At 33.1% G+C, this 14,809-nt stretch overlaps 1 protein-coding gene across 6 annotated transcripts in view; it reads left to right on the plus strand.

Annotated features, from left to right (window-relative positions):
* The window catches only part of LOC134696752 (calpain-15-like), a 57,255-nt gene that overhangs the window by 28,882 nt on the left and 13,564 nt on the right, over window positions 1-14,809 (plus strand). For 5 of the 6 annotated variants that reach the window (XM_063558682.1, XM_063558686.1, XM_063558683.1 and 2 more), the window contains exons 11-13: window positions 1,550-1,707; window positions 2,420-2,598; window positions 3,155-4,219. In XM_063558682.1, the coding sequence (XP_063414752.1) occupies window positions 1,550-1,707; window positions 2,420-2,598; window positions 3,155-3,335 (518 nt within the window). In that variant the 3' untranslated portion in view covers window positions 3,336-4,219. Of the gene's footprint in view, window positions 1-1,549; window positions 1,708-2,419; window positions 2,599-3,154; window positions 4,220-14,809 lie in introns of those variants that run through there. The other variant, XM_063558687.1, reaches the window with a different exon arrangement.

Raw genomic sequence — 14,809 nt, forward strand, 5'->3', positions numbered from 1 at the left:
TGCCTTAAGTTTGATCCTTGTTTTAATTTTCTTAGACTAGTTCAATTTATTTGAGATAAAAACTTATTTGGTTCACATTTCTATTGGAAAAATGATTAAAATATTTGAAATTAGCATTATTGCAAACACCATGAAAATAAACAAATACACAGTAAATAATTATCCTAGTACATGTATAATAGTTTTCAAATGTTTTTTGTGGACACTTTTAACAAAAAAAAAGTTTCTTTGGTGATAAGCACACACTCTTACTACAATGCAAATGTAACATTTTTCCTGAAAAGAAATATGCAAAAAGTGTATTTAAAAAAAAATTGAAATACAGTTGATTAAAAATAGCGCTTGTTATTTGTTTGTGTAGGTACCAAACCTCCAGCCCAGAGATTTAATTATGTGATGTCAATGCTTTTGTTATTTGTTTGTGTAGATACCAAACCTCCAGCCCAGAGATTTAGTTATGTGATGTCAATGCTTTTGTTATTTGTTTGTGTAGGTACCAAACCTCCAGCCCAGAGATGTAACTATGTGATGTCAATGCTTTTGTTATTTGTTTGTGTAGGTACCAAACCTCCAGCCCAGAGATGTAACTATGTGATGTCAATGCTTTTGTTATTTGTTTGTGTAGATACCAAACCTCCAGCCCAGAGATTTAGTTATGTGATGTCAATGCTTTTGTTATTTGTTTGTGTAGGTACCAAACCTCCAGCCCAGAGATGTAACTATGTGATGTCAATACTTTTGTTATTTGTTTGTGTAGGTACCAAACCTCCAGCCCAGAGATGTAACTATGTGATGTCAATGCTTTTGTTATTTGTTTGTGTAGGTACCAAACCTCCAGCCCAGAGATGTAACTATGTGATGTCAATACTTTTGTTATTTGTTTGTGTAGGTACCAAACCTCCAGCCCAGAGATTTAATTATGTGATGTCAATGCTTTTGTCATTTGTTTGTGTAGGTACCAAACCTCCAGCACAGAGATGTAACTATGTGATGTCAATGCTTTTGTTATTTGTTTGTGTAGGTACCAAACCTCCAGCCCAGAGATGTAACCTTGTGATGTCAATGCTTTTGTTATTTGTTTGTGTAGGTACCAAACCTCCAGCCCAGAGATGTAACTATGTGATGTCAATGCTTTTGTTATTTGTTTGTGTAGGTACCAAACCTCCAGCACAGAGATGTAACTATGTGATGTCAATGCTTTTGTTATTTGTTTGTGTAGGTACCAAACCTCCAGCCCAGAGATTTAATTATGTGATGTCAATGCTTTTGTTATTTGTTTGTGTAGGTACCAAACCTCCAGCACAGAGATGTAACTATGTGATGTCAATGCTTTTGTTATTTGTTTGTGTAGGTACCAAACCTCCAGCCCAGAGATGTAACTATGTGATGTCAATACTTTTGTTATTTGTTTGTGTAGGTACCAAACCTCCAGCACAGAGATGTAACTATGTGATGTCAATGCTTTTGTTATTTGTTTGTGTAGGTACCAAACCTCCAGCCCAGAGATGTAACTATGTGATGTCAATACTTTTGTTATTTGTTTGTGTAGGTACCAAACCTCCAGCCCAGAGATGTAATTATGTGATGTCAATACACAGTTCTAAAGCATTAATGGTAGAGGAAGTTATTACGAAGACGAGGAAATATGAATATGCATTAGCTGATGCCATTTATCAACTGGCTATTTGTAAAGGACAGAGAGAAGGGGTAAGTAGTAAATTCATTTCTTAATTTTGCGTATAAATATTCACATACGCTTAAATCAGTAATTCGGTTTTCACACATACATATCCAGATTTCGCGCCTTTTCTCTTTTCGAGAAAAAATTTCTGACCAGATCTGATCAGTACAATTTCTCATCCCAAATTGCTTTTGGTTTTATTTATGTATTATTTAAAAGACAATTTTTATGTTCGTATGAGTATAGCGAAGAAGAACATAATGACATCTGAAAATATGAAGGAATTTTTTTTTTTTTTTAAATTTTGAAGACTAGTAAGTTCAGGATAATGAAATATTTTGAAAGAAAAATAATTGTGATAACATTATGAAAAAAAGTTTTGTTCACCTGCTTGAAACTTCCAAACAAAAGTAAGATTTAATATGCAAATGTACAAAACTAGTATTGCTATAATGGGCTAAAATGTGCAACATTAAATCATACTGACTGAAATTACAGTAAATGTTAAAATGAGACGATGTGGTATACATGGTATAGTTGCCAATGAGACAAATGTCCACCAAAGACAAAACTATGTAAAAGAAAACAAAAATAGGCCACAGTATGACTACAATATAACAAAACCTTTTTCTGGTAAAGACATTAGTTGTCTGCAATATAAATTTAATTGTTTTCCATTTTTAAAAAATCACTATGCTCAGCAATTTACAGTAAGTAAGAAAAACTTTTATCTTTTAGATTCGAGAAACAGTGACAGTGTATTCCCTGATGCAGGGCTGGTCAGGTGGTCTATATGTAGTAGAGAATAGATCCCCAGACAGATCTATGCATGTGCAGTGTGACTGTAAAGAGAGCACTAATGTTGTATCAACCAGAGGAAATCTGATGTCTGTAGATTCTATACCTCCTCTTCATAGGTAGGTTTGAAAGAACCTGAAAATAATGGAGTTCTGTTTTATAAATATTTCATATTTGGGGCTGGTGCTCGATATGCATGAAAAAAACAACATCAAAGATACCAGTCTTATAACTTGGTATGTCAGACATCCATTTCTTCTATATATCTTCAGAGGCACTCGATTGAAAACAGTTGGAAGGCCAAATGTAATTGGAAGTTGAATAGCATTAAAAACCAATAATTCTGAAACTTGTGTCTAATATGGCTATGGAAATCTATTTTTATGTTATTTTTTCTTCATTTTACATGCTCAACAATAAACTCAGCTGTGGTAGGTATTGCATAGGGATAAAAATAGAAACAAACGGTAAAAATCAAAAAGACCTGCCATCAACACCTTATTCCTTAAGGTACGAAAGACTGAGCAAAGAAAATTGGTATCCATCGAATAATAATGAATTCACCATTCCTAATCTGCTTATTTACTGATCATTTACAATTGACACTTGTACTATCACTTGAATCAGTCCTCACAAACATTTTATGTATTGATTTATAAATATATTTTTTTACAGACAAGTTATAATGATTTTAACGCAACTGGAAAGAACAGCACCCTTCCATGTATCAAGAAGACTTCTCCATCGAATGAACATGACACCGACAGGACTTGGAAACTGGGCGCCAGCTGGAGTTAATCATGAACCATATTTAACATTGAATGTAGAAAGTCTCCATGCACCAAGACCATTGTAGTGAAAAACTATTAATATGCAATTACAATATAGAATGTAAAAAATTCTTACGACGTGATATACAATGTATAACATTGTCTGGTTGTAAAATAAATCAGTCAAAAATGTGATCAGGTAAACTGTGTTTAGTCACGGTACCAGTCTAAAATTGGAAACCAGTTCCTGTTACACATCCCGAATAAGATTCAGTTTAGAGAGGGGTTATTTTGTATGATTTTCTTAACCTACACCATTTAAATGTGGAATTGAAGTATTTTTTTACATGAGTAGAGTTATTATATGACAATGATATGCAAAATTAAGGAGGCACAATATCAGCAGTAAAATCTGCCTAAAAATTGAAAGAAATATTGGGAACAATATATAAAAAATACCTCAGAAAATGCAACTGTGCAATTAATTCTAAAATTAGAAAAACCAAAACCATAATCATTTTACATTATACCAATCAGATATGCAAATTTCAAATCAGTAGTATTGCAATAAGCCATTAATTGAAATTCATAATTTTTAAGGAGAACTGTAAGATCATGGATACAATCCAATCACTAAGTTAGATCTCAATTTTATTTTAATCATATCAAGATATATCATATGATGTGTAAATAAATTACTATGAATTACAGATGCAGAATTATCTCCCTTATTTGTCACCATGAGTTGTTTCCCTTGTTATGGTTGTTTCTTCAGTTGATAATTGTTTGGATGTTCACTGCTGCCTTATTAAGAATAAATTGTGATTATAGAGTGTCATATAACCCAATATTTTATTTTCAGTATTTAAAAGATATTAAGTTATTATCTCAGGTTTTGAAGATGTTTATGTATTGATATGTCACAAGTGAAAAACCACCTGAAATTCTATCTAAATATTTGATTTATAATCACATTTTTTTTTTAATTTGTGAAGTGATTTTTTTTCTGAATTTAAGAAAGCATACAGGATAAAACAAGTGGTTGAATGTAATTTCAACATTGTAACTTTTTACTACACCAATAAAAACTGGCTGCCACACAATAGCTTAAATGTGGTGCTCAAAAGAGGCGTAAAAAAACAAACATCTAAATCAAATTACTACAAATTAATATTTGATAATGAGAAAAAAATTATCAAATTATGAAAATTGGGAAAGAATCCTCCACAGCAAGTTTCAAACTTTCGGTTGTGATTTTAATTAAAGTATGAAGACTAATTTAATGACAGTTCCTCATGCATGACAATATGCTTTAGAATCTGATTAATATTTGAGGATATGTTAAACATCATTCTATATACTTTTTTCTTCATTTTAGTGGAAAAATACTCTTGATGTTATATGTAAAGTTTCATTTAGATGCATCACTTGTAATATCAATTATTTAATCTCATAAAATTGGGCATTTTTTGTGAAGGAAGGACAATTTTAAAAACTATAATAGAGTAACAGTTGGAATTCCTTAATTAAACTATTGTTTTTGATTATTTGTTTTTTTAAATAATTTAATAGAGATTATGTCAATGAGAAATAGGAAAATGTAGATAAAAGTTTTTATGAACTTAGAAATTTCACTAATTAAATCTATATATTTTGCCTTTTTCATTTAAATGGATGCATCCTGTCTCTGTCAGAAGAAATCTCATTGTCTGTTGGAATTACTCTTTAATAATTCAACATTGATTTGATATTTCCTATTTTCATGATTGATCTGTGAAAAACAGTTGTATTCCCATCTTTTCCATGGAATGTTTTTGGGTTTTTCGTATGTTAATTTTTATACTATATGGAGACTGTACAATTCATAAGATATATATGTTTAAAAGATTTATATGTCTTGGAATGTTTTACTATATATGTGTGTTAGGAAGTTTGAGAGACTATTTACTGTAGTTCAAAAAATACTGTGTGCATTTAATTATGTGATTGCTTTTCAACAGAAAAAAATGCCAGAACAGATTTTAGGAAAAAAAAAACATTCAACAAACAAATATGCACAAAAGCCATCACAAAAATTCAGAATTTACTATATTTGTAAAAAGAAGTAAAGATTTTTCAAATGGATTTTTTTCCATTTATCTTTAATATTATTTGATGTATCATGAATTAAAATGTGTATAGATAAAAGAAAACTTTGTTATTTCTTTTAATTGTAAATCTATATTCAGCATTAAACTTACATTTGTTTGATCATCTGTGATATAGGTTTGATTTCCATGACAATTTTGTCAATGTCATTCTAAGGTTAAATTAACAAGTTTGATCATGTAAATGAAAACAAATGATCTTTATGTATTAAAATAAAATATAAACCAGATTTTGAAATACAATTTAATTTGTTTGATGACTAAGAATGTAGTACAAGGTTTCAGGCTTGTCGGTGCCTTGTTACATGTAGCTTTGGTTTTGATTTATCTAAAAGATTTAAAAGGGTAACATTTTCTGATGAAAATACCATGTATTTAAGAAATCTTTTTAAAGAAATTAAGAATTAAAAATAAAAAAAAACATTTGCATTTGAGGATGTACATAGAATTTGCCTGAATAGATGCATTTGCTGCATTTACCTAAGTGTGCAATATGAAGTAGTTATTAAGGCTATCCCATTAAAATTGATAGAGGAAAGAAGGAAGACACTTCAAAAATCCCCCCCCCCTTTTTTTCCCACCCACAACAGGCAACATACTTGCTGTGAGTAATTTTATATATAATATTGAAGTTACAACCATAAATGTCACACAAATCATGACAAAATAATAAATTTCTTATCAAATACACCCATAGTCATTTGAATAGAGAAGCCCCTAGGTTTTCTGGAGTATTTATTTTGATATGTGTTTTATTTTATGGTTGCAATTTGAAGTTGAGTTTGGTCATTTTTCATCTCATGACGTCAATTTTCAATAACAATTTGCTGTTAAGAATTAAGAGATTGCAATATTCAGATGCACCTCTATGAGTTGAAAATTAATCAAACATTCATAAAACCGAAAATACCAACCAATAATGTCTATTTTGCTTAAATTTTGAAATTTTATGTTAATATCAGACTGTAGAAAAATCTATTTAGAACTGAAAAAAATTAGTCTGTTTACAGTTACCCAACAGATCCTACTTTTGAGCGATGACCCTTAGTCATTTTATTTCCTTATTAAAATGAAAAATGAACTTTACTTTGTCAAAAGCAAAGTTAGTGTTGCCAATAAAATAAATATAGATATAGATATGCAAATTATATCATTTGATAAATTGTTAAAATGTGATAGGAATCTTTTTAAAAAAAATCATTGCCACAGAATAGCTAATACTGCTGAGACTAATTTATTTGTAAACTTTTAGAAAGTTATAATAATTACCAAAACTTTGGTTAAAGCTCTAGTAGAAGGAATGTTAAACTACATTTGAAGGTTACAAAAAAAAATCTAAGATATGTTGATTGAGTTCCAGAACTAATATTGTACTGTAAATTCAGAAATTAGTGCGAGGTTTTTATTATTGCGAAAAAATGCGAATGAGTTGTAAACGCAATAATTTAAACTCGCATTTTGAAATATTTTACATGAATTCAACAGGATTTTTCTCAAAATCGTAAAAATTAAAATCGCATTTAAGTCTTAAATGACAAAATCGCAATAATAAATGCACGCAATAATTTCTGAATTTACAGTATTTAAAACAGATTTATTTTGTATGAGTGTTTTTAAAGGGAGATAAAACCAGAAATTAATTCTTTCTTTCTTTTTTTAATGAAGTGCTACTAAATTAATGATATTCACTATAATATGCACACAATTCTTTTGTTAAGAGTATGTAGGGTATTCTTGTAAATTTTATAATATTTTAATCATGATATTCATTATTTGTTTATTCATATGCATGTTAGAAGATTTATAAATAGTTAAGAATAAATGTATGAATGATACTTGTTTGTTTTCTTTCTAAGGTGATGTTTTGATCATAAGTAAAAATGAAACGGAATAATTTAGCTTGTGGGATTTATCTTTTTGAATAGGCCACAAAATGATATAAATCGTATATGAAACGGTATAAATGATATACGGTAGTTATTCTTTGGGGTTGTGTAAAAGAGGGACGAAAGATACCAAAGGGACAGTCAAACTCATAAATCTAAAACAAACTGACAACACAATGGCTAAAAATGAAAAAAAAAACCCAGACAAACAATAGTTCACATGACACAACATAGAAAACCAAAGAATAAACAACTCGAATTCACCAAAAACTAGGGGTGTTCTCAGGTGCTCTGAAAGGGTAAGCAGATCCTGCTCCACATGTGGCACCCGTCTTATGTTGCTTATGTGATATCAAATCCGTTAAATATTAAGGAGTAATTGATTTGTATAGTAAATTTTTTACATTTTTTTGTAAATTTTTGTAAACTTACAAAAATCTTCTCCTCTTAAACTACTGAGACAAATTTTAAAAAAACTTGGTCATAACCAGCATTAGGGTATACAGTTTTAAAAATGTGTCCAATAACCCTGCCTGCCAACCAACATGGCCGACATTGCTAAAAATAAGAGTATGGGGGTAAAATGAAGACTTTTGCTTATGTTTCGGAAATTCAAGCATTAAAAGCAAATTTGGACAATGGGTAAAAATGATCATCAGGTTAATATTTATTCGTCCTGAAATTTGTAAAATGAATAAGACAACCCGTTGTTGGGCTGCTGCCCATGAATTGGTAATTATATGGAAATTTTGCAGTTTTTAATTATTATCTTGAATATTATTATAGATAAAGATAAACTGTAAATAGCAATAATGTTCAGCAAAGTAAGATCTACAAATAAATCGACTTGACCAAAATGGTCAATTGATCCCATAAGGAGTTATTGCCCTTAAAAGTTTATTTTTAACAATTTTTCATAAATGTTTAAAATCTTTTGCAAAAATCTTCTTTTCTGAAACAACTGGCACAAATTTAACCAAACCTCGCAACAGTCATTAATTCATGCATCATTGCAAGTTAAAATATCAGGTGAGCGGTGTAGACTCCTTCAAGCTTCTTGTTTTAGTTCTTTCACAAAACGTAGCTTGTGGAATTTATCTTTTTGAATAGGCCACAATGTCTGTTTATGTTGAACATCTTTTTTGTATCTCTTTCAATCTCAATTGTATTAGTATGACTATGTTATAGGTGTTTTAAGCATATGAAGCATCATCCTGTTAGCATGTCCCATTAAAGCCAATGCATACTGTTAAGAATTGCGCTAATATTAACGTACCTTTTTGCGGTACGGCCGCTATCTTTGTGACGTCGCGTTATTGTTATACTTTATGTTGTATTGAATAGAAACGTATAATGGCAGACGTAGTTATATCTTTATCGCCTTAGACTTAGTTAACTTACGATCAAATACACAACGCAACGTAATAATCTACATTGGTGCCGTGACTTCAAACGGAGAGAATGGACATCAGCCGATTAAAATCCTTGAGAGCGGGGAACAAAGCAGCAGTAACAAAAGTTTTAAAAAAACTGGAGGAAGCCATCGGAGAATAACAAAAAGACACGGAGGAAGTATCAACATTGCTCGAAGCAATTGAGAAGAAAAAGAAGACGTTAGCCTCAATAGACGAACAGATATTAAATGCAGTCGAATCAGAAGATATTACAAATGAAATTCTTGAAACAGATGAGTATTATTTAGATTTAGAGGGTAAAATTCGAAAATTTAAGATGTTCTTAAAGCCCGTAACAAACGCAACATCTTCCATACTAGATTCAAACGCACCAGAGTTTGTTCCGTACACAAACCCCTTTACTCACACAAGTCAGCCATTATCTCAATCAAGTTCTACCTCAAGTAATAACCATCGCCTACCAAAGCTATCTCTTCCCAATTTTAATGGAGACATTCTACAATGGCAATATTTCTGGGATTCATACGAGACCACGATTCATCACAATCACACATTAACTGACATTCAGAAATTTTCGTACTTGAATTCATTGCTTCAATTCGAAGCTGCAAACGTAATTTCAGGATTGACCATGACAAATCCAAACTACCACAAAGCAATTGAATTATTGAGAAACCTCTATGGGCAACCACATAAAATCATAAATGCATATATGAGAGCACTACTTGATATACCCGCACCACATGATACATTAGAAAGTTTGAGAACATTTCATGACAAATCAGAAGCTTACATACGGGGTCTAGAGTCTCTCGGACAATGTCAGGAAATGTACGGATCGATATTGAAACCAGTAATTCTCGGGAAGATACCGCATGAAGTACGAAAAAATATAACACGAGAAAACGGGAGCGACAGTTGGAATATTCAATCGCTTAGAAACGCGATAGGTAAAGAGATTTCTATTCAAGAGTCCGGATACGGAGATTATACCCAGACGTATTCAACCGCAACCCCTAGCGCAAATTTCGTAACAGGCGTTAAACGAGTAACTACAGATAAAACCCGTCCGATAAACACAACAGACAAATCATTAAACTCGAATCGGAAGAAACAATGCACATATTGTGACGGAAACCACTGGCCAAACGAATGTAAAAATGTCATAGATCACGATAAAAGAGTAGCCATTATAAAAGAAAAGAGGTTATGCTTTAATTGTTTGGGTAAGCATAAAATAGCCGATTGCAAATCAAAGAATACGTGTAAGTGTTGCCACCGGAAGCATCACTCTTCATTATGTAAACAGAACTCGTACTCAAATAAACATCATATTGAAACTGAACAATCGCAAAATAAAGTAGACACAGAAACTTCTATGTTGTATACCGCTAGCGAAGAAAGGTCCACTGTTTTACTGAAAACCGCATTCAGTCCAGTCGTTCACAAGAATACATGTATAGATGCAAGAATACTCTTTGACGAGGGAGCTCAGCGCTCATTTATAACAGAAGAACTAGCAGCTAAATTGGACATTAAAAAAGAAGGTTCTGAAACATTAAGTATAGCTACATTTGGAAGTACTACAAAAAAGGTGAGAAATCTTGACAAAACAACAATTAATCTTAAGTCTACCGAAGGAGAATTAATCCCTATTAAAGTTTTAATTGTACCAACCATTGCTTCACCACTTCAAACTCACAACATAGGAATAACGCAGAAATTTTCTTATTTACGTGGTCTACAATTAGCACACCCAGTCATGGATGGAGAGCAATTTGAAATATCCTTATTAATTGGAGGTGATTTCTGACTGCACTGTGCTTAAAAGCCCAAGATGGAGCCGCCTGGCTTCGGTTAGGAAGTTTGCTCCTATATAATTACAATACCATGAATACAAAAGAAATGTTCAGTAATTAAAAAGTTATATAAATCTTTTAGGGAAACTCTGCAATTTAAAACGTGGTTAGTAACTACAAAATAAACGATTACAGCACGATTTGCCAAAACACTTATGATGTCCGTAACTTCAAAACAACTTGTCCGTAACTTTTTTCCTTATACCAATAGGGATGTCCGTAACTTTAGCATGATGTCAGTAACTTTCAAAGAGGTCAATCCTTAGCAGAAATACAGATGAATCAGTCCAAACCTCCAAAGAAGATATGTATGATTTGATTCCCGATCTTATTGAACCCCTGAGGTCAATGAAACTGTTAGAAGATTTTAAATCTACCTTTATTACTATAATAAACTGACACATGTTCAATAATATAGCCTTCCATCTACTCCTAGATATTGGCATTTTTTTCTCACAATCAACAACACATCACACTAGATATAGTAGAGACCATACCTTTTTGGCTAACAATTCAGAATTATTTAAAGGAAAGAATATCAATTTTTTCCGCCAAGGACTCATCAGTGAACAATCTATAAAGCTAGAAGAATGTTAGATAAATTTCGCCGTACCGTCAGATCCCGTTTTATTCCGGGAATATTATTTTCAAATTTAACGGAAAATCCGTTACACTCTGGTTTACTTTTTCTCTTGTTTAGTTTGAAGCATATCGCTATTGTATAAATCTATGTGAAAATTAAGGGGTTTGATAGTGTTTATTGTCCTTTAACTGTTGAAATTGTTAATCTTACAATTTTGAAAAAAAGTTACCCACATCCGAAAATAATAGTTACGGACAGTCTGATTATTTTTAACTTGTAAGTTACGGACATCTTATACATTTTTTAAAAGTTGGCCTTGCACTAAAGTGAAGTCAAAATTAACGAATTTGAAGTGATGGTAGGTGATTTCTTTATTCAAAAATCCTATCAATATTTACATAGATCATGAAAAACGTTGCAAAAAGAATATTTCGTATCAACTGTCATCTCAACGAGTTTAGAGTCCGCCATCTTGGGCTGTGGGTAACTTAAGTTACCCACGGCCGTTTAAGCACAGTGTACTGGGACATAGTTCAAGACAAAATAGTGCGTGGAAACGGTCCAACCGCAGTAAGCTCGAAAATTGGATATTTACTTTCCGGTCCTGTCCCTACACGAACCAGCAATGCATCTTTCTCAATGATGAATATACTAGTATGTCACAAACAAGAAGAGTGCGATCTTGAAAAATTTTGGAAGCTTGAATCGTTGGGAATTGACGCTAAAGAACAAAATGACCCAGACCTAGCTGAATCAATTGAGAATTACTTACAAACCTCTATTACGAAGAAAAATGATAAGTATGTTACGAAATTACCTTGGAGAGAGAATGCACCAGAACTACCGACAAATGAAAACATCGCAAAACGCAGAACGGAAAGCGTTATTCGTCGCCTTAAGAAGGATCCCGAGATGTTTCGAAAGTATGGTGAGATAATTACAGACCAAGAACAAAGAGGATTCATTGAAAAGGTATGTGATGAAATTACATGCACAAACAAGGTTCATTACATTCCGCATCATCCGTAAAAAAGGATTCAGTCACCACCCCGATACGCATAGTATATAACTGTAGCTGTAGAGCGAACGACAATAGCCCTTGTCTTAACGATTGCCTAGCAACATATCCACCAATTATGACTGATTTGACGGAGATATTAGTACGCTTTAGAATGTACAAATATGCAGTTACAGCAGATATTCAAGGCATTTTTGCATATTGAATTAGATGTTGATGACAGAGATGTCACAAGATTTTATTGGTTAGAAAATCCCATGGACACAGAAAGCCGTTTAATTACTTACCGGTTTAAGGTTGTACTTTTCGGTCCCACCTGTTCGCCATTCATGTTAAGCGCCACGCTAATGAAACATTTTAGAGACAATCCGTCAACTACATCAACTGAATTACAGAGAAACTTATACGTGGATAACGTTCTGACCAGTTTTACAGGTGAACAATCACTTTTGAAATTCTACACGGAGTCAAGAAAATTATTGTCAGAAGCAGGATTCAACTTACGGTCTTGGAATTCTAATAGTACGGAATTACAGAACGTCGCAGGACTAGACAAGATCGGCGACAATGACGACATAGTCAAAATTTTAGGCATGAGATGGGATAGGGAATCCGATGATTTGAAATTTCAACAGATTGAATTTATGGAAAAGGACAAAATGATAACAAAACGTGAGGTTTTGCGCACATCGTCTAGAATTTTCGACCCCCTTGGATTAATCACGCCAATTACGGTGAAAGCTAAGCTGTTTATGCAGACTTTATGGAAGGCAAAGTTGGATTGGGATGAATGTTTGTCCGACGAACTGAGAAGTAAATGGCAGGTAATAGCTTTAGATATCGAGGAGGCTACCAAAATAGTATTTCCACGAATGTTAACGGAAGGAGTTATAAACGAGAAAACGTCACTACATATTTTCACAGACGCCAGTCAGTTAGCATACGGAGCTTGTGCTTACTTAGTTACAGCAAATTCATCGATCCTCGTCATGGCTAAAAACAGAGTAGTACCCGTTAAACCAATTTCATTACCACGTTTAGAACTTATTGGCGCGCTTATCGGCGCCAGATTAGCAACGCATCTTCTTAAAGTCATAACAACAGAACATGTGTATATGTGGAGCGATAGTCAAATTGTTTTGAGTTGGATTAAATCGTCAAAAATCTTAAAACCGTTCGTAGAAAATCGACTTAAAGAAATACGAAAATTAACAGAGAATGCTGAATGGAATTATTGTCCAACAGATGACAATCCAGCTGATTACTTAACTCGCGGAATTTACGCTAAACAACTTTATAACAACAGCTTATGGATGAACGGTCCGCAATGGATTTTAAATCGTGAAAATTGGCCGACATGGACGAGGAAAATTGAAGAATGCAGCACGATGGTAACTGTTAGTGATGAAAATACAGACGACGAAAGTACAAATGCTTTAACACAGACAATTTCATGTATAGATATACAACGATACAGCTCTTTAGAAAAGGCAATTAGAGTAACAGCATACGTCATGCGTTTTATACAGAATTTACGGAATTCAGGAAATAAACGATCAATCGGATTTATCAGTGTTGAGGAGCGATGTAAAGCATTAGAAGTTCTAATAGTAACAGTACAACAGGAAACATTTAAGGATGAAATTGAAAGCTTGAATTTATCTTCACAGAAAAAAGTGCCACTAGTTCGACAACTTAAACTATATACAGACAAAAATGGATTACTACGTTGTACCGGGAGAATTCAAAACGCACCTGTGAAGGATAGTACTAAACATCCGTTGTTATTGCCAACACACCACAGTCTTACGTCCTTAGTTGTAATGGATGCACATACAAAGACTTTACATGCCGGACTTAACAGTACAATCGCATATATTCAACAGAAATATTGGATACCGAGAATAAGACAGTGCGTAAAATCACGAATTCGTAAATGCGTTCAATGCATTAAAATATCAGGAATGCCTTACAGCGCACCCGATCCGCCACCGCTACCTAAAGATCGAGTCAACTACGATTATCCTTTTTCAGTAACCGGCGTTGATTTCACAGGAGCTTTGTATACAAAAGGAAAACACAACGAATTAGGCAAAACATATATTTGTTTATTCACTTGCGCCGCTACACGAGCTATACACTTGGAGATAGTCACAGATTTAACCGAGGAGTCTTTCATGCTTGCTTTTAAAAGATTTGTCGCTAGAAGATCTACACCAAGGATTATGTTGTCCGATAATGCAACAACCTTCAAGGCAGCCGCCGAAAAGATTACAAGATCAAGCAAAGACAACCGAATACAAGAAAAACTTGCCGATCAAGGAACAGAGTGGAAATTCATACCCAACCGAGCACCGTGGTTTGGAGGCTTTTGGGAACGCCTAATTGGACTCACGAAAAAGTCAATTAAAGCAATACTAGGAAAGTCATGTGTCACTACGGAAATGTTGAATACAATTGTAGTCGAAATCGAGGGAACTCTAAACAATCGTCCGATAACTCACATTTCTACTGATATTAAAGATCCCGAACCGCTGACGCCAGCGCACCTTTTATATGGTCGTCGACTTGACAACCAATCGGAACAGAATATTGACAGTGTAACTTCCGAAGATTTACACGTGAAACTCAATAAAAATCTACAGAGAAATA

Source organism: Mytilus trossulus, chromosome 14 (genome assembly GCF_036588685.1).
Source record: "Mytilus trossulus isolate FHL-02 chromosome 14, PNRI_Mtr1.1.1.hap1, whole genome shotgun sequence".
NCBI lineage: Eukaryota > Metazoa > Mollusca > Bivalvia > Mytilida > Mytilidae > Mytilus > Mytilus trossulus.